A 24,723-nucleotide genomic window follows, 5' to 3' on the forward strand; every position below is an offset into this window, starting at 1 on the left:
CCTCCTGATCCGCGGGATTCTTAGATCAATAGAAACTCATGTTACGGCAAGTATATTGTAATTGTAAAAGGGACGGAGTCTTGCTCTGTGGCAAGACTCTGTCCCTTTGGCAATGCAGGTAACTGGCTTATACCAGATCACACTAGCACAGGGCTAGTTGATTGACAACAGCTCTTCAAGGTCTGAGGCAGAAGCCTTCCTTTCTATGGCCTGATCCTTTCAGCTGAAGGTGCCAAGTTTTGAATTTGGGACCTTCTTCATGAAAAGCATTGCTACTCTGCTCGCTGATGTCTCTGTCCCAAAACCATAGATTTAAAATAAAGCATTTTAGTATTCAGATATATTTCCTCAGAAGAAAGAACTGAGGTTTCTTAAGCACTGGCTGAACAGAAGCAGCGTATATTACTAGGTTCTACTGCTACAGGCACTACAGCTAGTTATGGCGAAGGAACATCTTCATCTGTGTAGGTCTCACACAGAAGTGACCTTAAAAAGCTCTGTTGAGAGAGTCTCGGCTTTACCGCAGGTCCAAAGGGTGGTGAATAAGGCAGGAACTTCTAACTCCCTGCAGAGTGCAGGCAGGCTTGTCTTCCTAACTCACTTGCAATCATTTTGGACCACGGTGAATGCCATCCTATTTAAAAGAGCCTTTTCTCTTGCTGGGTGTGGTTGCCTGGCACTTAGATAAGGCATGCTTTCATTATTCTCTGCTATTTATTGTTTTTAATGTTTTTAAAGCAATTTTTTAAAGCAAAATTCTTATTGCTTGGGGGAGCACTGCTGAGAAGCATGGTGAAATTTGTAAAAAAAACAAATTCAATTTTTTAAGTGAAGGTGTGTCCCCCCCCCCCCCACAACTTTTGAATTGAACTGGGCATTAGAAGAATGGGATGTGATGGGTAGGATCCTGTTTAGTGCTGCTGTTGAGTTCCAGCTAGCCAGCTATACTCCATTCCAGCATACTCCACTCCATTTCCCCATACCCAGTTTTCTGGCCCCTCCAGTACGTTACCATTCTGTGCCTACTAGGCATGCTTAGTCCACATTGAGCTGCATATGAAGTCCCCTCCACCCTCCTTTAGGGTCCCCCCCATATATTCTGGAATTTCCATGGGTCTGCTGGCATCCCTTTTTGCCTACATAAAAAATCCTACTCAAATGATAAGTTCACTCTTAAGGATATATGGTTATTCATTGCTGGCAGCTGTGGGTAGCTAGTTCCAGAAAGCAATTGGAAGTCCTTTAGATGCCTTTGTTTTAGCTTGAAAGGGAGACTTTCAAAACGTATCCATTAGGTGGTGCTCCAGCTGTAACTTCTGACAATTCTATGCCATCCTTGAGAATACATGAAAACTTCCCGGGGATAAAATACTCATCTTGTTAGATTTTAAAAAGAGCATTGATAATACTGTTGATAGTCAAATTGAAGAGCAACATAGCACCCAAGTTTGAGACAATAAAACAATGTGTTCATTTGCCATCAGAAATGACTAAGGGCACTAGTTCTTTTCAAAATATTTTCCTCCAAATTGTTTACTTGGCTTATTTGATTATTTCCCTCTGTCATATGAACTAGGCAAGTTATTATGAAAAGAAAAGAACAAGGAAAGAAAAACAAAGCATCTGGAACCCATGGTAACAGATCTCACAACAATAACAAACACAATCAGAAAAGTGTCATTTTGGGTTTAAAGGATTGTGAGCTTTATTTCATGGCAGTGGCTTATTAGATTTCCCCTCTAATACTGTAATATAAGTATAACGCTCAAGCAGAAACGTTATATCAGCAATAAAATATTAGACGATGCAGCGACTGGCAAGCAATGTAATTTGGGGTGGGAGCAAGGGGAAGAAAACATGGCACGCTGTCAATCTCATAAAAAAGGGAAATAATTTACCATTTACAACTGGGATGAAGGGAAGTGAGTGTGTAATATGTAGCTGTAAGGACTACATTGCACTTCTACTCTAAAGTATGAATTCCAGTTCTGTTTCTGAGGGCATCTGCATCATGCTTTGAAATCTGGCTCTAGAGAGAGGACTTCTCTCCATCTTTCCACTAATGGGAATAATGGCCTGCCCCAGGATTCTTTCCTCACAGATACAAAATTCCAGCTTTCACTTCTGATTGGAAACGGATTAAGAGAGTGGCTGGAAGATGGCTAGGAAGAAAGATGCGGAAAATGCTTCCACTGGAGATTTGATGAAGATGTCAAGTGGTATGAATGACAGGGAACTGGCAAGCACCTGTGGAGAACAGGCCGAGAAAAAAGAGATGATCTGAAGAACGCAAAGGGAAGGGATACAACTTAAGGATGTCATGCTGAGCAATGAACCCAATAGCCCCTCACTGACTGGAGCCAAACTTTATTCGCACTTGGGATGTCAGATTATTTCACCAGAAATGGAAATGTGACCAGAAATCACCACAATTTGCTTGCTCACCCAAGAACAGAAACAAAAATTGTACAACTAGCGTTCCAATTCAGTATCACAGATTGTTTTCTTAGTCTGTGAAAGTTACATAAATAATTATGTCATTCTCTGCCTTGTTTTTGACATTTCCCTTCCATTAAAATGCATTGAATTATGCAGTCAATAACAAAGTGAATGATGAAGGTTTTAGTGGAATCCAAACCATAGCAGAACTGAAGCGGAGCTGATTGCGACAAACACAGGATAGGACAGAAATGTCTGCCTCTTGACATTCCTACTTCTCACCCACACTTGTCCCTAATGCACCCATAATCCCTTACACAAAAAACCTGAAGATTTAGGGGTGGGGGGTTGACGTTGGATCACAGCAAAATGCTGCACTCCAGCTTGACCAGTTTGGCTATTTTGTTCCTCTCCAAAATCCATCATAACACATTTTGCTGGAAGCAGTGAACTTGTGGGGCGGGGGAGACAACCACTCAAAGTTGCATTAAAAATAATTTCATGAAATCTTACAGCTGCCTTCCTTGGAACTGCATCACAGTCTAAAGGAGAAAATCGTCTCTCAACATTTGGTTCGTCTCTGTTTCGGGTAACATACATCTTGCAGTGAACAATATGGATTATCAAAGGTGTTTTTAAAAAAATCAAAAAATCACAAGAATAAACAGATATGGAAAAACAAGCTCTTGCTGTGATCTCCAACCCTGAAGGCATCACTAAAGCTGCCATTCTAAGCTGAAACAAATCTGGCTATGCCAGAAGTTAACGCTAGAGAAAGGGTGGCCAATTCTAGAACCCTGGAAGGTCATCTTGACATTGTCCCAATGACCACCAGTGCATTTTGCCACACAATCCAAACCCTCCACATTTCATTGTGGTATTGTATAATATTTATATAAATTATACTATAAACCCTTCAAGACTGGGCAAAAAAGGAACCATTGAAACTTCAGGATGTTTTCAAACTAATGCATTATGTAAATGCTGTGGACCAATAAGGAGGATCATATTTATATAGCATTTGGAAGAATGGAACATTGTTGCAACAATGCATTATCACCACCTTTGGCTTAAAAACAATATTTTTAAATATTCTATATTGTATCATGCCATCTGTAATCTTCAGCTATGTACTAGTTAGTGTTGGATAACAGAACCATTCAATCAGGCTTGCCTCAATTTCAGTTTAAATTCACTACATACTTTCAAATTACAATAATAGAGATCTTTGAACAACTATACCTGTTTGGTCAATTTTCTTAAATAATGAAATTTCAAGTGACTATATTTTTCTGAGCTGAGTTTGAATTTACTTATGCATTTGTTTTACTGTGCCAGGTAATATTAGAAACAAATACTGAAGAGAATGGTTTGTTAAGAAATCTCCAAGCCATTGAGAAACTAGTTGCTATGCAACATACAGTACAGTTCAAGTTATCCTCAACATCACAGGGTGCACTGTATGAAATAAAACAATCTTCTTAATAAAAAACTCAAAAAAGTAGCATATCCTTTCATACATTCTTGACAGCTGCTGATCAAAGATGTGTTTATTGTGATTGCTTATTTAGTATTTTTATTTTTATTGATAATCAGTGATAATTAATTGGTAACATAAGTGTTGTTTTACTCATATTTTGTTTTCCTTTCCCTGAACTGAATGAGATTCAGATCAACCTTTGTGTGATCCAAGCTGGTCAAGATTAGGGATGCTATAATACTGCAGCATCTTCAGTTTGAGAAACAGGTTGCATCCTATGCCAGTCGTAGTGAGTAGACCTGATGATGCTAACAGACTCTGCTAATTTAGGTTCATTAATGTCAAAGGGTCTACTCTGGGTAGACCTTAGTTGAGTACAGTTCTATAGTTTTGCTTGCATATGCAAAAGCAGAAGTAAAGGGATGCTCATCCTCAGAGTGAATTTATTCCCTCCTCCCACTCCTAGCTATATTGTACTTATCCCATGAATCTTGCCCAGTACACAGTGAGTTTCTACAAAAGCACAGGTAGTCGCCACTGGGTGGTGGGATTATGTGATAATAAGCATTCTCTTGGTGAATTCAATTAAACAATATGGCTGGGAGACCTCAGCATCTCCATGAGATCTGGAGCAGTGCTCGGCTTCCTTTGGAGGAGAGAACTCTGGAAATGTATGCTGAGTTGCTAAAATGTCTGCTTATGTACAAATGTAGACAATAAGTAGGGAGTGTAGGAATGCAGCAGCAGCAGCATGCAGAGACTGTGATATTAATCTCAGTCCAGGTCCCAGCAGAAACCTGCAGCTGCTTTTCTCAAGTCTCTGTTTTCAGCATCAGTCACAACCATATTGTTCCAGGCCTCCTTACACATCTGACTCTGTGAGCGACTGACTTCCTTCCTTCCAATCCCTCCTTGAAACTCACCTTTTATATGAAGCCTCTGGCACAACCCCCCCTATAGTTTTGATATATATTTTTAAGAAATGAAGGGGGAAAGTCAACAAAATCTTCTTCCACAATAAAGACTATATATTGCCTCCCCCCCACACACAAAAGTGCTACTAGAACTTTAATAAAAAAATAAATTGCCCAACAAGTTTCAGTGGAAATCTCTCTGAGGGGCATACAAATGCAATTTGCTGAGTCCCCCTAGTAAGGGAGCATCTCTCCGAAATGAGTGCTGCACTCTTTTCTCTCTCAGTCTTTGCAGTGCCTCAAGATTCCTTCTTGTGTTTGATTAAATATGATTACTTTGCTACTAAACTCATTCACAAAAACAAGCAGTATAGGCCACAAGAGAACTGCAAGACATGGTTTTAAAAAATAAAATACTGTAGGACATTTGAACTGATTATTGAAATTATACTTACTTTCTCGTGGCTCAACATGATCATTCTCACCAAGACAACATTAATTTGGGCACCTAAGGACTCATCGTGATAGATTTCATTAACCTGCAAGAGGACATAAAAGCATTAATTATGATTCCATATGATAACAGGACTGAAATAGCCTAAAACAACATCCTTCAACCTTGGGTCTCCAGATGTTGTTAGATTACAACTTGCACCATCCCTCACCATTGGCTAAACATGATATTGTGGTCGACAAGCTTAAGAAACACTGCATGCCAAGGGGGGGGGGGAGAGAGGTTTTTAAGAGACACATTTTTCTTTCAAGAAAGAAAGAATCCTTTTAGGCTTTTAAAAAAATGTGATTTCAGACATGCAACTTTGGAAGGCCTGCTGACTAAGGGATCAAATTGTCTTGGGTGGAGGTAGGGTATAAGATTGCAAACGGAGAGCCCAAGTGGTAGAATTTCAAGCTCTCGCTTTGGCCAGAGGAATTGAAGTCTGCCAAGCTGCAGAAATGACACCAAAGGAAGTCGATTTGTTGGAAGGAAGGCATTCTGCTGTGCCTGGTAAACAGGATTATGCCTTCTATCAGCCATAGCAGAACACTAAGAGATATCCTTCCCAAGCTAAAGTCTGCAGAGCGCATACACGACAACAACAGATGGGCCTATGGAAACAAACGTCAAAAAATGAAACACTTCATTAGAGTCTGCAAACCAAATCAGAGTAGTAAGAATAATGTGCAGAGAAGACTGCAGAAAGAAGGCGACCCGCATTCGTGCATTGCAGCAATCCACATCAGCAAAGGACTAGAATGTTTTGTTGCAGACAAAAATGGCAGCTCAGTGAATTTTGAACTGGGCACTGGATCACAAACTCACTGGGTGACCTTGGGCAGCTGCCCTCTCTCAGGTTAACCTTCCTCACAAGATTTAAATGAGATAACCATTTGGGGTTCTTGGAGGAAGGGCAGGATCCACAAGCAAGTAAAGGGCAGAATACTTGGATATAAGGTGATTTAAGGCTGGTGCATACTGCCCTGCTCATGGTACGTATTGGGGGGTAAGGGTGGAGCATAGTGTTATCTAGTTGGCCCCCTTCTCTACCAATGTGTGCTGAAGAGCCTACCTGGTAGCTATGACAGCACACTGAGCAGCTAGAATGATGCATTGCTAGGGGCATTGTGGGAAATTTAAATTGTGTTCAGACCCAGAAGCTCAGAGTGCCAGGCTGGAAAAAAAAGAAGGAGGCCAAGATGGGGCCAGTCAAAGTGGAAGAGCCATGGCATGTGCCCATTGGCTATACACGCAACCAGATAGGATGGCACCATAGTTCAGTGGTAGAACATGCATGCTAAAGGTTTCTGGAACAAATGACCAGAAGGCAACTGCTGTGAAGGAGCTGATGCCAGCCAGAGTACAGACCACTAGGCTAGATGGACAGACAGAGTGACTGACTCTAAAAGAGCTTATTATGTTCCACTTTCATTGGCAGCTTGAGGAAAGGCAGAGGGTAGAAACTGGATAGCAATTGTACTCTGTACAACAGAAACAGTCTGGCATTGCATATACAAATCTGCTCATAAAGTATCAAGAGGCTGGATTACCTTAAATTTCTATGACCGTATCGTAAATGTTCCAAATTTATAGCCAATGTTCCAAAATCTAAGTTATCTGCTTCTGAACAAAGTTTTTAGAAATTCCACAAAACAGATGTCCTGGCAAAGCAAGCTTTTTAACATCGGAGGGATCTTTGTCTCCTCTTTGACAGTAATGTTGGCTTTAGAAAGGTCACAAACTTTCTGCTGGCTTCATGACCAGTTTATATTTTGTTGAGTTCCTCCCTCAAGTTTTTGGCCTTCTCAACTTTTGCCTACAAGCTACAGTACAAAAATGTTCTGAAAACCTGCACTAAGTGCATAAACAGTTTTCACCAGCCTTACATTAACACTGCAGTCTCATGATCACGTCATGTGTTTACAGCATGATGACCCAATAATCTGTGCAGTAACTTCTTACATTGTGAATATAAATTGGGGACAAATTGGGGAGGAGACCCAAAATTCATCAGTTATCCAAATTCTGTAAATAGTCAGTGTCTTCTACTGCCTTGTTATTCCTCCACACTAGTGATCTGAATGTCAGACTAGGGCTGAGGAGACCCGGGTTCAAATCCCCTCTTGGCCAAGAAGCTCATTGGGTGACCTTGGCCAGTTGCTATCTCTCAGCCTAACCTGTGAAGATAAAGAGAGAAGAATCCATTTTATACTGTCTTGGCCTCCTTGGACAAAAGGTGGAATACAAATTAACAAGTAAGCATAAATTTTATGGGTTCCACGCAGCCAAAGGAGTATGCTGGGGGGTTGTGGAATAGGATAATTGGGATGAGGGAAAGCACTATAAACATTTTAGGGTTTAATGTTGCACAGCTGAGGTGGGAGGGGTGAGACAGTGGCAGAGGTTGGCACTACTGCTGACATACAGAGACCGAAATTGGGTAAGAACATTACCCAACTTTAACTTTTTTGATGAAGAGCTTTTAAGCCTGCTGCAGAAAGGGCCGTTTTCTCCACGCAACTGCAGAGCTTCTAAAAAGCGTAGGGGGAGGGGCTCCTTTTCCAGCTAGGAAACTGGTGCATATACAATTGCCCACAAGAGCTATTTAAAACAGTCCACCTCCAATGCACAGCCCAAGATAACAAGCATGGGTGACACGTGCAGATGCAGGCAACGCTAAACATTACAAATAGCATCCCATCATCTGGGGAACTGAAGGAGTGCACTGCAGTAGCTATGAAGGCACCATCATGGGATGCATGTTCGAAAAAGATGAATAAGCAAACAAGAGGGAGAGCGCTGAGGGAGGTGAAGCCGAACTGCATGACTCCGGACACTTCTGCGAGGGCTGCAGCTTTGGGTGGTTACAGGGGTGACAGGGCAGAATTGGAAGGCTCTTCAACAGCTGCTACTCCAGCAGCTGTGGCACAAGTCTCTGCCCCTGTCGCATGAGTTGAAGCAGGGGAAAGGATCATGCTTTTAGCCCACAGCAGTGAAGGCTGCAGAGGGGGCACCACCCAGATGTTGTTGAACTCCAGCTTCCAGCAGCCCCAGCAGCCATGGCAATGGAAGACACAGTGTTGGAGTTCAGCAGGGCAGGGCACCATGTTGGCTCCTTCCACCTTAGAATCTGCTGGACTAATTGCAGCATGAGCCTCTGCCTGATGGTGTGGTCCTGTGGAGGGTCCTGTTCACACTGGAGACTGCTTGGGTGATAGAGGGAAGGGCAGGTGCAGCTCCCTCCCCCACCAGGCTATTGCCTACTGAATGCATGAACTGGGCTTATTCTCTAAGGTACTTTGGGATTTTAAAAGAGACAGGAGAACACCACCCCCTAAGCCTACGCTATCAGAATTCAAGCCACTTTCACAACTGGGACCACAGTACAGTGGCAGATCATCGGCTTTGCATACAGAAGGTCTCACGTTCAATTCCAGACATCTCCATGGAGGACAGGAAATGTCCCTTGCCTGAAACCCTGGAGAGATGCTGCCAGTCAGTGTAGAGAATACTGAGCTACATGGACTAGTGGTCTGACTCAGTATAAGGCAGCTTGCCATCTTGCAGCCATGATTCTGCTTACAAAAAACACAAAAACCATTCAAGTGTAGCACTCATAAGATTCTTTTCCACAGCTGAGCTTAGATTTACTTTATGAGTTTTCTTGAAATTGTCAGTTAGGCAGGGAAAAGTGACATTTCTGCCCTTTGTACCACCTGGGACCTACTGTTCTCTTTCAACCTGCTGCATTTAAATCACCCAGAGAAAGCATCGCTCTCACACCTAGTACCTCACACTGACATATCAAAGGCAAAACCTGAACTGGAAAATTGCCAGCAAGGAACTCTGTTTCATGATATATTTATTAGCTTCTCATCTCCATATCCAAATCCAGAGGGTCCTAAAGTTGTTGATGGCCTTCATGGCATGACCCTTCACGGTATGCAGGTGTGACTCTGCTCTCTGCAAGATGTGAGAGGACCTTGACATCACACTGAGCACTCGGAGCACGTTCATGGGCTATGTGTGGTGAGAGCCAGTGTAGTGTAGTGGTTAAGAGCGGTAGTCTCGTAATCTGGGGAACCGGGTTTGAGTCTCCGCTCCTCCACATGCAGCTGCTGGGTGACCTTGGGCCAGTCATACTTCTCTCAGCCCCACTCACCTCACAGAGTGTTTGTTGTGGGGGAGGAAGGGAAAGGAGAATGTTAGCCGCTTTGAGACTCCTTAAAGGGAGTGAAAGGCGGGATAGCAAATCCAAACTCCTCCTCCTCTTCTTCTTCTTCTTCTTCTTCTTCTTCTTCTTCTTCTATGCAAAGAGTGCTACCCCACTCTCTAGCTCTCTAGCTCCAAGCTCAGGAGAAGGGGACATCACCACAGCAGTTGAGGGGTGGGGGAAAGAGATCCTCATCATGGCAAGTGTGACAAGTGAATTTGTGGACCCCTGTGACATCCAGTTCCTAACATTTCCCCCCCCCCCCCAGCCTTCTAATATGCTCAAGAAACATGAACTCAGAGTGACACAGTTAGTTAATTATCAGTGTCAAGGAACAGGGACTGTTCCACCCAATTTTGTTCCCAAGTACACTCTTTTATGCTTTCCCAACTCCTGAATAAGGGAGACAAAATGGCGCTCTTCACCATGGCACTGGGCAGCCCAGTCCTTGCTGACAGATCTTGCCAAGGGTGGGAGGGGAGCAGAGCTTCCAGAGGTGCACTACAGTGCCTGAGGTGCCATGAAGTCTAATGAGCCTTTCCTCAGCATGTGCCCTCCTTGTCATATAACAGTGAATGTTTGGATCATTTCAAAGGTAAGCAAGCTGAAGTTTCTAGATGGGATCCAAAAGATTCCTTTGAATACTCATGAAACACAGCATTCATGCAGCCAGAGCTGATGCACAGCACTGGCAGCATGGAAGTGAGTAGCCACTTGGAAGTCAAGAAGGCGGCGGACAGAGTGGCCAGAGACAGGCCATTCAGAATCCTGGACAGGTTTGAGGGAGGAGACTGCTCTGACAATAGGTTAGGTACTAGTTTCTGGTTCCTATCTGCATTCATGGAGGCAGCCCCCACAACATTGCGGGGATCGAAGGCAGAGAAAAACAAGAATGACAGAGGGTAAATCATTCTTGGAAAAACCTCACAGGGAAGGGAAGAACAGGTTTCACTCACAGTCCGTCTCGGTACCTGGCTCTTGCTCCAGCACAGAACGCAGGGGGCAGGGAGGCGCTGAGCGTAAAAGCACTTTGCCTGGCGAAAACCCTCCTACGCTGCCATTAAGAAGCAGAGGTTCTCCGGTTAATTGGATTTTAAATTGGCTTTAAAGTCAGGCACGCTTCGAGAGAAGATGTCATCAGAACTGTGGAATTACCCACCTGCACTGATTTGAGGTTTGGAACTGAGAAAAAGATTCTATTTGGTGGGGGCAGCGGATGGCGGAGATGGGAACCTCCAGTTTCCTGTTTACTTTGAGTTTCTTTATTAATGATTCGGTAACTCTCTCCAGACGCAAAATTTTAAAGATACAAATGAGGTTGGATTGCAGTACGGAATAAAACTTGATTAAAAGAACATTTTGGTTTAAAGAAATGGGGGGAGAGCTCTAATGCTTGAATGGATTATCTTGGAAAATTAGAGCAGATACCATCTCTACCCCCCTTAAAAAAATCATAGAAGAGATACAACGTAAGTGGACTTTGGCCAAAATGCAGTTGTAAAGATTAAAAGAATTTGGAGCCGTGGATGAGGGAGGCATGGAGACTTTGATGGTGATTCATTAAAATGAAAGTACTCCAAGATCCCCTGTGGCGGAAGGTGGATCCCTCTTTCTCGGACATTTCTAGATGTTGACTGAGTAGTGAGAAAGAGTGGAGGGTGTTGTTGTCCGGAAACACCAAGTAAGATGAGAGCACGGTAGGAGGGAGCTAATGAGGTATTCTGAGAATTCTTCAGGATCGTAGCCCCACCCCAGCTATGCTGAGAGACAACAGCAATCGGAGGAATTTCAAGAATTGGACAGCAGACAAAGGCCAAGGACTTTATAATTGGACATTTTCAGACTGACACACGCAGAGAAAAGGAAAATAATTAGAGCACCTCGTTTGAAATCTTATGGAAAGTTAGATATGGTTTTAACACAAATAGTAATCACTAAAAATGCAGCTGTTATCTTAATGATTAATATACCAATTGAAATGTAATTAGATGTTAATAAAAAATATGAACCCAGCAATATAAGAACTGGAGAAAAAACAGTGATCAAGGGGCCCAGGAAACCACTTTGATTAAATTGCATAAATTTGGAAATAACTGGAATTATTTTGATATTAATTGAAATATGTATAATTAGCAAAACTGTGGTAATATTGAATAATTACTGGGGAAATAATAAAAAAATATTATTAAAAAGACAGTTTAGGTAGTACCTAAAGAATTGTATTTTTATAATAAATATACTGTAACTCAGCCAGCCTACTCCATTTAGGTCTCACCTCCTTACTAGGAAATGGAAATCCTTAAAGGGGCAGCCCTATGGACTACAATCTGGTCCCCTGTCACCTCTCCGATATCTCCAATTGGGCTGAACAGGGTTGAGAGCCCATGAGGCACTTTGGGGCAATAATACCGGCCTGTTGATGAGGTCGAGCTTGGGAACCATTGTGACTGGGGTGGGTGGGACAGGGTCTCAGGCCCTCTCTACCATATCTCAATATATACAGTTTCTTAACATTTCCTCTACATTTTCCTCAATGGATTATGCTGGAAAGCTCAGTGACAAGCGAAATAAATATATTTCAGAGCTACAAATCCTATAATTTCCTTACAATCACTATATCTCTTAAAATAGATTTAAGTGACATGAAAAATAAAAAAGGTTCCATTTCAAAATCTGTTTTTGTGTGTTTGCCACATAACTGCTAGGTTGCTCTGCTTTCCTTTGACTTGAAAATGTAGAAAACCATCTGTTTCATCTGCACACTTTATTTTAAGCCACGGACAAAAATAAATCCCTCCCTACATAATTGACTGATATTGACTTTTTAACCTTGAATTATTGGGATATGTTTGCATTATGTCCACCAGGTCACATGTATGAATATGCTGACCTTTACTGCCTTGCCAGCTCTCTCCATTTCTAAGCAATGAATTCAGGTATTTCCAAGGACATTATCAAAGATGCCTCCCTAGATTTCATCCCAGCATTTTTAAGTCAAGACTAAAGGTGGCGAAAGCTCTTGCTGTCTGGGAATGTCCTGCAGCTGTACTCTTCCCAAAGAGTATATTTCAACTGGTACAGGGCTGGTGCTCAGCAGCCATTTCAGAGTTTTTGAATCACTATGAGCTTATATGAACTGTTTGATGAATTTGGGGTTGCATTTTTTTTTATGCTCCTGTGTTTTTGACATCCTTATAGTAATTGTAACATTTCTTAATTTTTAAAGCTGCTGTTATTGTGAGTTGCTTTGAGCTCAGCATTTGTCATTGGAAAAATAGAATACAAACATCAAATCAAATCAACCGCAGTCAAATACAAAGGCAAATTATAAAGCTGCAAAATATGTTGCCTCTGTCTGTCACTCTGACTCCAGGATTTGTCAGTCAACGGATTAGATAGATCAGTACCCACCGTACCTTGATAGCAAATTGAGGAGGAATGTTTCTCATGTACGGAGTGAGAAACTGGCTTAAGGCTGTCTTATTGCAGTCGGAACAATAGGGAATTGACCACAGCAACTGGAGCTTTGACAGATTAATCCAGGCAAAGCAATACACAGTGGTGTATTTTCTACACAGTGGGGTAGGAGGAAAAAATTAAATTCAGAGCGTGAACAGGCAATACTCAGTTCTTTATTTGAGAATGAAAGATAGTGGTTCTATTGTTAACTGATGAAAAAACAACTTTACGAAATAAATGATGGAGCAGGTGGCAACCCATAAAGAGTTACAGATGCCCCTCTCCATAACCTCTTTGCTCCTATTTCCCTCCTGTGGTTTCTCTCTTTGCCTTCTGATCTTGTTTTATGTTCCATCCCTGCTGTGTAGACACGCAGAGTCATTCTCTCATATACATAGTCCCATTCAGTCTCAATAGATTCAATGTTGTAGCCACATATTCCAGTCCATCCTAAGCCTCGTCAGCTAAATAGGTTTCCGTCAACTACCTGCTTGGTTTTAATAATAATAATAATAATAATAATAATAATAATAATAATAATAATAATGTAGCATGAATGAGATTGCTTGTTTAGAAGCATGGAATCAGAGAATTGTAGAGTTGGAAGAGACCTCGAGGGTCATCTAGTCCAGCCCCCCTCCCCCTCAGAATGCAGCAATATGCAGCTGGCCCATATGGGGATCAAACCCACGTTCTTGGCATAATCAGCACCACACTCTGGCTAACTGAGCCACCGTCAATGGCAAACAAGTTCTAATTTGGTTGGGGTAGACTGTGTGGGATCAAATTCTGATGCAAACTGGCTTGAACCAATTTTCCTGGCCTAAGGTGCAAGTGTCCTTCCGATTTCACACTTCTCTGTGCAAGCAAAGCAGCTTGTTCCATTGAAGTAAATGGTGACATGAGAGCTCTGTGAGCAAAGAAGAATGTCAAGGGGCAATCGGCTTAAAATGCCTGCACTCTTACAAGATAATTTCCACAGCTAATTACCAAGCTATATCCTAAGAAGTGCAAACACACTAGCAACCTATCTGTATGCATGTTTGCTCAGAAGTAACTGAGTCCTGTGAAAATTTCTCCTATGTAAGGGCATAATAGGGTTGCAGCCTGAATAAATTACAGTACAGACACAAACAAAATGTAGCAGTCAAATTTCAAATAGCATTTCCATTCCTAACAACTACTATTTGGCAACACTGTTAAATCAGTCAAAATTATTTGGTACAAATTTCTGCATGAGAGAAATTCTCATAAAAATAGTGAATAGCTAGACCTACACTGCTACACTGAACACTTAAGGCAGGGGTGGGAAATCAGGGCCCTCAGCTTGATTCATCTGGCCCCAGTTTCTCATACACCACAGAGTTTGGTTGCCAGATAGAGAGAGGGGGGGGGGAGTGAGAGGAAGGTGATGTGGCTGCACATCCTGCCCACTTTTTCCTCTGGCTCCACCCACCAATGCTTCAGGCTCCGCCCACCACCCACTGCAGTCCTTGATTGAATTTTTCCAGTGAATCCACGTCCCTTCCTAGGAATAAGGGCTCCCTAGCTTGAAGTATTTATTTTGATGAGAGACAGCAATAGCTACATGCAAGACCTGTTCTTAAACATTAGTAAATTACTCACTATGTTCATCAGCGTCAGAAGATACTTCTGAACGTGTTCTTTCCCATGGAATTGTACAACAGAGTCATCAACACCTAGAAGCACTTCAATGTTGTAATCATCATCTGTCGCATGCCTTGGGTATCTCCTCCTCCTCCTGGAGGTGCTGATTTCATCTTGCAAGAGGTTCACCATGCTGTCTAGATTGCTTAGATCAGCCGCTGAAAGAAATGAAAAGCTGTTAATTTAAAAAAGTGCCACATTTTATTTCTCAATTATTATTTTTAATCATAAAGATGAGAAATTCCTATTATAGTTCCTCTCTTACAGTACGATCGCAGCTTGAATGGGGGTTACGTTCTTGAGGTGGCACCCTTGGAACTGTCCCCGTGTGAGCATCCTCACTTTCCAAGCAAGGCAGAGAGTTTTTAAGCTCTGCATCTCGCCCACAATTAATTTGCAGAATTTCAGTCACGTAAGGTTGAAATCACGCAAGTTAATTGCATGCAAGGTGCAATCACACCGTGTAAGTTCGGGACAATTTTGTTAAAGTTCCATTGGATAAACCTGGATTTATTCAGCTAAGAAGAGAATTTGATGTAAGATCTCAAATGCGGTAAACAGAGGCGTCCAAAACGTTTATGGATTAGAAGTATGGTGTGGGGTCAAATTTTCACCTGAACAATTGCTCTAATGACAATGTAATCTCCAGGATGGGTGAGTAAGTAAATTAGATACATATAGATGACATAGATATACATATGAAATCTTAAAATGGACATCTGTGGGATGCAGCCAGAGTCCCTCAGTGGTACTTGCGCTTCTTCATCTTTATAATACTACAAACATTTTTTATGTGACAAGGCAACAAGGTTACATGCAGAATTCTTTCACTGCATCACCATGAATCTGAATCTGCATAATTGATATCAATACCAAAAGTGTATATTTGAGCATGACTTCTTTATAGGTTTCCTTTACGCATGTGTCTACATATACAGTGGTACCTCGGTTTTCAAACGTCTCCATTGACAAACATTTCGGTTTACGAACGCCGTAAACCCAGAAGTAAATGCTTTGGTTTTTGAACACGCCTCAGAAGTTGAATATGCCACATGTCTTCCACGCGCAATCAATCTGTGTTCAGCTAATCCCAGGCGCTCTCTTGAAACAAATTTGTTTTTGTGACTGTCTGCACCTCGGTTTTCGAACATTTCAGAACTCAAACAGTCTTCTGAAACGCATAATGTTTGAAAACCGAGGTATCACTGTATACAAATATAGATTTATATTTCATACACTGTTTTCTGTATCCACTGAAGACAACCTGTTTGTGCAAGTAACTTGCCGCTTCTCTTCGCCCCTCCCCCCACCCTGAATCTGCCCCATGTTGTACAGGACCTGTGTTATTAATTAAAAAATGCAGGCTATAGATATTTAAAGAAATAAATAAAATGCCAGAACAGATGAAGGATGCCTGCTATCCCTTCATGAAAGGGGCAACTTCAATGGATACTGCCCTGTGTATGTACACATAGACCCAGACCCAGACAGACTACGGTATCAGTGAGACTTGAGGAATACTAAGAATTGGAAATATATATGAGCTATTATACTAACAAATGTAGTGCCATCTCTGTGTTGTTCTAAAATCAGCTTATCGACAGATGTGAGGAATACAGGGAGGGAGGAGATGAATGGCATGACTAAGAAAATGCAATCGGCATTTAGGGATTTTGTGGGATAATTCACATAACTACAATATCAATATGAAAATAAGCAAAGGTGATCACACATTTTTGCTTATACTTTCCTCTACCTCTTGATATTCTAGTGATGTGAATATTGATGTTCTAGAGATATGAATGATTAGAAACAGGTGGTGGCCGCACAGCCGTAAAAGTTATCCCAGCCAAATCAAGAATTGGAAGGAAAGAAGCACTAAAGAGTAAGACTCAGAATATGTAAATCGAATAATTCTTTTGATCATGCAAGCATGAAATATAAAAATTCAAATAACCAAGATAATAACTGATAAGATGAGGGCTTCAATTCCAAAGTTCGTTAAAATTAGATTTTATATTTTGTCTAACAGAAGCAAATGATTTTATGGAGATACCTTGCTAAATGATTTTTACAAATGCTTATAAACTTGATTTGTATTCATTCTATTATGTGATTTTAAAATCTTTTTTTTTTTTTTTGCAAAAGCCATAAAAAGATGAACTCTACAATTAGTAACATGAAAACTATTAATAAATTAATCTATGCAATTTTTTAATCCTTTGACCTGAACGTAAAATATGTGAAGGAAGCTCTGATTACATTACTGTACTTTGTCCTGAGAATTCCTTTGCTGCTATGCAGTGGCCAATATCTAAACTCTACATTAGATACACCCAACATCTTGCCCACACCGTCTTCAGCAGTAAATCTCTATGTTAAATAACCTTCCTCTGAAAACATGTGAAAAGATGAGTGTTTTTTGAGAACAGAGGGACTTGTGGGAAGAGGCATTGGGCAGAGGGCAAAAATGTCCCACAGAAGTTTTGCTGGTCCATTTGTTGAGGAATGACTTATGACTAACGACATCGGGTTTTATTTATTTTGTAGACAAAATGAACACACAGCACATCCTCAAAGAACAAGGTTTTCTACAGGATTGTGACACCCAATCTGTAGGTGCATGATTCTTAAGACTCAGCTGCAGGCTCCAAGGTCAGAGATGAACCCACCTAGGATGGGTTTGGGTGGGCAGAAAGGGGCAGGGGAAAGGTTCTCAATTCCTGTTTGGTTCTCTGCTTAAAATGGCTTCCCTGCTGCTTGGTGGGAAGCCATGGTCAAAACCCATCATTTGCGTTCCCCCCCTTAATACAGCCCAACTGCAGATTTCATTCCCCGCCCCCCCAGCTACACAGCAATAACCACTAGCCTGCTAGTCATTGTCTGCACATGTCTAATTCCATCCTCTTCCCTGCTAATTATAAATTTGCTCTGTCATTCTTCCTCACCTTTTCCTTATTTTGTATCTAAACGTCCTCTACTTGTCTTTTATCTTGCTAGCTGCATTTTCCTCTAAGCCACGTAAGCCTCTTCATAATTCATAAATCCTCTTTTCACAGTACAGGTTGCACTTGGAACCTTATGCTGCATATCATGCATAAGGAAATTGGACAAATCCCGGAAGCCGAACTGAGCTGCAAGTGAGGTGCTGTGAGGTGAAAGCCTACTGGGCTAAACATTATACATACATACATACATACATACATACATACATACATACAGTAAGCCCACAACTTACGCACATTTAACTTGTGAACATTCAGCTTTATGCACTTCTCCCTAAAATAAAATAAAACTAAAAAGTGGGTGGGCATTCTACGTGGGGGTTACTTTCTGGGGATTTCACCTAAAGTCAAAATTGTATAGTCAAAACACATTGGGGTGCAATGGTGGATGGGACTGTCAAAGACTTTTTCCCTGAATGCCCAATTTTGACTTTAGGTGAGATCCCCAGAAAGTAACCCCCATGTAAATTGTGGACTTACTGTAATCATGTCTGGACAAAATGCTACCATATTCAGGCCTGATTCAGAAAATAAGGTTAAAAGAAGGACTGAAAAGATGTGTTTGGGTGTTAATGACACACACGGTACTGCTTTTCCAGTTTCTATGGCTGTGAAAAACCTCTACCTGGGACCTTGGAGAGATGCTGCTAGTCAGATAATGTCTAAAAAATATTGGGATGGATGGACAGTGGCCTAAGCCTGCAATCCTGGCTGTGGGACTTGGCAGAGCAATGCAGCCAGCACTACCAGGGTGGTGGTGCTACAGGGAAAACATCCGTTTGTTGCATTAGCTCCCAGGCTGTCACAGCAAAGTGTTGCTGTCATGGGATGGCAGCAGGGACAGCTCAGGATCCTGTGATGGCTCAACCTGCCCACCCTCAAATTTCAGAGGTTTTTGCAGGCAGTCACCAGCGGGGATGCCATGGGTGGAAGCTTCCACCTGCTTTTTGTGCATGTGTACTGGGGTGCTCACCCAGCAGTGGGCAGTTCTGCTCCATGCAAAGCCCCTCCAGCACAGCAGATCGCTCTGCATCCTGGTATAAAGCAGCACCCTGTGTTTTTATTATTATTATTAATAATAATAATAATACCCCACCCATCTGGCTGGGTTTCCCTAGCCACTCTGGGTGGCTCCCAACAGAATATTAAAAACGCATTAAAACTTCAAACATTAAAAACTTTCCTAAACAGGGCTGCCTTCAGATGTCTTCTAAATGTCATATAGTTGTTTATTTTCTTGACATCTGATGGGAGTGCGTTCTACAGGGTGGGTGCCACTACCGAGAAGGCCCTCTGCCTGGTTCCCTGTAACTTGGCCTCTCGCAGTGAGGGAACCGCCAGAAGGCCCTCGGTGCTGGACCTCAGTGTCCGGGCTGAACGATGGGGGTGGAGACGCTCCTTCAGGTATACAGGACCGAGGCCGTTTAGGGCTTTAAAGGTCAGCACCAACACTTTGAATTGTGTTCGGAAATGTATTGGGAGCCAATGTAGGTCCACAATTGATCCACAATACCAAAATGGATTGTGTCTGTAAGTTTAACCCACAAAAATACCTGGTTCCTTTTATCTCCCTTTTATTAATTGTTGTTGTTTTTTTAATCACAACATGAAAAAGCAAGATTTCATCAGGCCAGCAACCTACGATAATGGTGTTTCACATTGTGGTCTAGTGAATGTTATAGTTCTTCAATGAGAAAAGGTCGATAATACTGGAGAAATGTCCCTGAGATGTAGTTTGGCTGCTAACACTGTTGCCATGAGAGAACTTGGGCCATGTTCTATGGTGCATACTCATTGGGCGCTGGCAAGAGCAGCAGGACCAGAATGCAGAGTTTCCCTGCAGTAGCAGGGGAAGATCTGTAGAGGATGTAAGAATGCTTCCTGCCATTACTCTGGAATCTTTTGCACTCAAGAATGAACTTGCATTAAAGAAAAATGGTGTACACCAGCAGCATGAATGGCACCAAAGATCACACGAGCATGTGGTGGCTGCAAAAAGGATAAGTAGGAATGCAGTTTTCCGAAGTCCCACCCCATCACCTCTTATTTAAAGTCAAAATGGGTTTCATTATAATCGAAGCATAACAATTGAAATAGCAATGCATATGGAACTTGCTTTATACTCTCATCCCTCCATAAAATTAATACTTAATTTTACCTGGAATCACAGGCATATTTGAAATAATTAGCACAGTGGAAGATTACTCATCATGAAAGTAGAAACATATAATTAAGTGAAAATTGCATAAAAGTGGGATTTCCCACATCCTCCATCAGATTCTACACAAACTATGAATTTATTGCCATTCTCATCTTATTATCCGAAAGGGTTGTTTTTTTTGCGAATCCAGTTTTTGTATCATTTTCATAAGGTGAACATGTTCAGGACTATTTTCATTAACCTCTGCCAATGAGACACTTGAATGCTCAGTCCATTCTCCAAAAAACATTATTAAATTACAGGGAATTAGCACATTTAATGATGGTGATAGGTGACCCTTTGGCATTCTGAGTGACATCCCTAACAATCTCATTTGCAATTTAAGGAGAATGAAATGCCAAGGCTCAGAACAAGACTTGAATTACAACAGGCTAATGTGAAACATTAAGCCTTTTATCTGTGAAGCATTCATTTTTCAGAAAAAAGGGAAACTACAATTCATTACTTGTAAAACAAGTAAGCAATTTTTAAAATCCTTCAATAAAAAAACCAGGGGGAAAATCTACTTTATGGGGGGAATGCTACAAGAAAGCTTATTAAACATAGCTTTTTGGGGGACAACAACTGTTTTTGAATAAAAATTGTTTATACTATTAGATTTATTTATGTATTTAGGTTAACTTGTACTTGAGACATGGAAGTTACTCAACCATTATTTATGTTTTATTTGTATTTCAAAAGATTAATAATACCTTGAAGAGGAAAGGTTTGGTGAAGTGTTAGAAGATGAAACCATTCACCAATATGTCTATAGATACAAAATTTCATTTAAAAGTAATTTGAAATGTATGATAGAACCATGACTAATTATTAACATCACTCATTCTTTAAATTTCATTCATACATTATGCTATAACTGTTGACACCCACAGGGCTAAACAGAAAGCCCCCACCTTTTGCTGCCCTATTTGTGGGACCAAAATGTGTGGGGCTTCAGTGATTTCTCAGAGGAAATTTCAGAAGTGAGGAATGACCTTAACTCTGGCCACACTGAGCCCCTCTCAGTAGCCACCATTTTGTTCCTCTCTGTTGCCCCTGTGAGCAATGAAATGGCTTCCCGTAGTGTCATTCACAGGGGCACTATGGGCAAAACAAAATGGTGGCTGTCACCTAGTAGCTGCCAAGAGCTGCGCGATGTGGTCAAGATCAGCTCTGCTGCCAACACCAGCTCCGCAAAGGCAGCTGGAGAAATACAAGAGGGGCAAATTAATTTTGCCTCTCCTTTCATTCCTCCAGCACTCCAAAACAGGCTGAAAAAAAATGAATTTATTACTGATGCTTAGCTCACCACAAGTATGACTGTAGCACTAGATCTCAAAGTGCAGGGGGTAAACACGTATCTCCAAAAATTTGAAAATATGTGGGGACAAATGTCAGGGAGCCACACTTCATTTGCAGTTCCCAGGTATACTTTATCCACCATGTGCACATCACCTTATTGTCCCTAGTTAGCTAAAAAATCAAGTAAGGGGAATGGTTGCATTTAAACAAAACTTATTAAAATGTCATATTTTGCAAAGAGTTAAGATGGAGAGTATTTCAAGCCCAAATGTTGCCAAAACCTTTTATGCAAAAAACCCCCCAAAACCTAAAGACGTCCAAAGCAAACCAGGGATATTTGGAGCTTTTGAAGCCAGATGGATATAAATATGGCTTTGTTCTCTTGTGCTGTGTGGGTGTGACACTGATCCGGACCTCAGGGCAACAGCTGAGAAGTGAGGCTTTCATAATGCAGCACATATTATGCGAATGTGTCATAGAAACAAGAAAGGGGTAAATAATGTCTTGATACGTGAACCATGTGGAATAAGCATTGAAGAGCAGAAAGAAAAGGAGGGGGGATGAGAAACGGGAAGGTGGCAGATGAAGAAAACACCATCTGAATAAGTAAAGTTTCAGACCAGGCTTGGAAAAACAGTATTAAGAAAGTAAAAAAAAAAAAAAAAGCCCTGCTGGATCCACCTGGTCTGCCATTCTGTTTCCACAGTGGCCAACAAGGTGCCAAAGAAGGACCTGAGTGCAACAGCATTCTCCCCAAATGTGATTCTCAGCAACTGCTATTCAGCTACATATCACACTACCTCTGGTGCTGGAGGCACTACACAGTAACCATGGACAGCAGTCAATGACAAGTCTAATCTCCCTTTACAGCTGTCCAATTTGATGGCCAACAATGCATCTTGTGTGCGGGAATTTCACAGTTTGCCTATGCAATGGGTGAAGGGGTATTTCCTTTTGTCTACCCTCAGTCTTCCAACCCTCAGCTTGACTGGAGGGTTCTAGTATTTTGGAAGAAGAAGAAGAACAGCTATCCACCTTCCCCATACAGTGCATGATCTTATGCACCTCTATCATGCTCCCCTGCTCGTGTTTTTTCGAAGCTAAAAAGCTCCAAATCCAAAAAGGATTTGCTTGGGTTCAGTTCTTTTTCCTGTGGTTATCATTTTGCCAAATCACTCTCTCACACACAAATGTGCACCTCAATTTCCCCTCTTTTATAGTGCCATCACAAACTTCCAGTTAGGTCACATCATATTTTTTTCTGCTGTCCTTCAAAAAATTAGCTATCTAATCACTAGAATGAAAGTTTAGTTTTCACTGGTCATCTTACATATCACCTTCATTTCACCAGCTATGCATAAAATCACTACCTCTCTTATTACACCTCCCAAAGATCAACACACTGCGTAAATTTATGCAGTTTAAGCACTTCAAAATACCACTAACCCAAAATCTTACAAATGTTTTCCTTACAATTAACACTAATGCTGCTTTTTAACAAAATAACATGTTTAGGAAATCTAGATTGCTGTATCGTTGGGCTGGTAATTCGATATTGAAAAATGCTAAAAAGACCACTCAGCTTGTAATGCTACAGCTTGAACTTGCAGGCATGGCCAAACTTGGCCCTCCAGGAGCTTTGGGACTACAATTCCCATCATCCCTGACCACTGGTCCTGTTAGCTAGGAATGATGGGAGTTGTAGTCCCAAAACAGCTGGAGGGCAAGTTTGGCCATGCCCCTGAAGGATAAAATGGGAGCATCAAGGAATAAGCCCAGAACATACCAGCAAGTCAGTAAGTGACAGCACCCACCAGGGATGGGGGGGGGAATTCAATTCAGTTTGCCTTTAAAGGTGAATGTAGCTATTTTACACAACCTTGGCACCTCCAGATCAGGGTGGGGGGAATTCCTGCCTTCATCTCTGCCTGTCAGTGTAGACAACACTAAGATAGATGGACCAATGGTCTTACTCAATAGAAGGTAGCTTCTTATGTTCTTATAGAAGCAAGCACAGTCAGGCACTCTCTTCTCAGCCATATGCGGAGCTGGCTGACCACATGCAGCTTAACAAGTCCAGTTATGAATTCACTGTTTTGGGTCCTGTGCTTTGGCCTCTTTCCCTGGCCTTGGGCAGAGCCTGAGGATGAAGAGAAAGCAACTAGCTAAGATTAGAGACCCTTTTCTTCCGGCTCTGTATCTCAAGACTCAGAGATGCATATATTTCTAGGGTCACAGGCAGGAAGGCCACCACCAGTTAATTATGGGAGAATTTCAATTGCTCAAAAACATTTAATCAATTAATTACACCAATTAATTCAAAGCACAGATCTACTGTACCCAAATATTGGGTGTGAGCCACTTTCCAAAGCTGAATCAATGTTGGAGCACTTTGGTTTTGAACAAGCCATGCAAACACAGCATGTGCTATACTTTATTATTATTATTATTATTATTGATACATTCTGCAATAAAAAGAGAGACAGAACAGTTAAAATCAATAAAGTCTTTCTGGTTAATGTGTGTCAGAAACCCTCACAGGTCCCACAGAATGTATTATGATCACCCTGCAAGACAGTGCATAGGACTTCTGCAGCATGGGAGGCTGATGAAGTTTTTATTGAACCTGTCAATCATTTTACTTTCTTCCTTCTTTGAATGCTTTATTACAAAAACACTACTTATCATCTAACTCAACAATCCCACAGAGGGAGCCATACTAGACTGTAGCAACAAAAAATGGAAAGGATCTTGTGTCACCTTTAAACTAAGATTTGAAGTCCAGTCCTATACATGTTGGAAGTAACTGCCATTATGTTCAGTTCAGCTTACGTAATCCCAAGTAAGTGTGCAAAGAATTGCACTGTCATTGTGGTCTGAACCACAAGCAGGCTTTCAAGAGAATCACAGAAACTGGGAGCATGGGCATAATGTATGATTCCATCTCTCCTATATGCATGTTTAATGCACACCTGAATAGCCCCTATGCTTTCTATGGAAAGCTAAAACACCTAAAAGGTAAGAATAATGACCATTTGTAACATTGGTGATTACTGCCTTGGATCCAAAGGAGTCTTGTATGATTGGAATGGTCTTTCTGTTTGTGCAAAACATGTGTCAAATTCTTACAATTGTCCAGTTTTCCTGCAGCCCCACCCACACTATGCTAGAGGGTCTCAAGAGGGGCTTTGCGGGAGCACATGGAGGCGGTATGGGAGAGGAACCAGGAAAGTATCATTCTGCTCACTCTTCTCAGGATCCAACCTACAATCCTAGATATGCTAAGGTACTTCAACACACATAACTGGAGATACATCCATGACCTTCATTAAGACCTAAATGAATAGAATCAAATGTGCTGATATATAAAAGGGAAACACAAGAAAAGAATATAAATAGACCAAAATATGCCAACTTTCAGATACAAATGTAACAGTATTTCAGTCTCCCAGGACACCCTGCTACTGAGCTGAAAGTCACATTTAACTGTTTTTTTTAAATAATAACCTTCAGCAGAATACACCAGCATGAGATTTCTAGAACTAGC

General features: G+C 41.5%; 1 protein-coding gene across 6 annotated transcripts in view; it reads right to left on the minus strand.

Moving 5' to 3' along the window:
- The window catches only part of ADAMTS2 (ADAM metallopeptidase with thrombospondin type 1 motif 2), a 308,871-nt gene that overhangs the window by 53,162 nt on the left and 230,986 nt on the right, over nt 1-24,723 (minus strand). For all 6 annotated transcript variants that reach the window (XM_083487964.1, XM_083487961.1, XM_083487963.1 and 3 more), the window contains 2 exons: nt 14,628-14,827; nt 5,289-5,372 (listed from right to left, as the gene is read on the minus strand). In XM_083487964.1, coding sequence (XP_083344090.1) covers nt 5,289-5,372; nt 14,628-14,827 — 284 coding nt within the window. The remainder of the gene's footprint in view (nt 1-5,288; nt 5,373-14,627; nt 14,828-24,723) is intronic.

This window comes from Podarcis liolepis, assembly GCF_965112155.1.
Source record: "Podarcis liolepis genome assembly, chromosome: 2".
NCBI classification, from domain to species: Eukaryota; Metazoa; Chordata; class Lepidosauria; order Squamata; family Lacertidae; genus Podarcis; species Podarcis liolepis.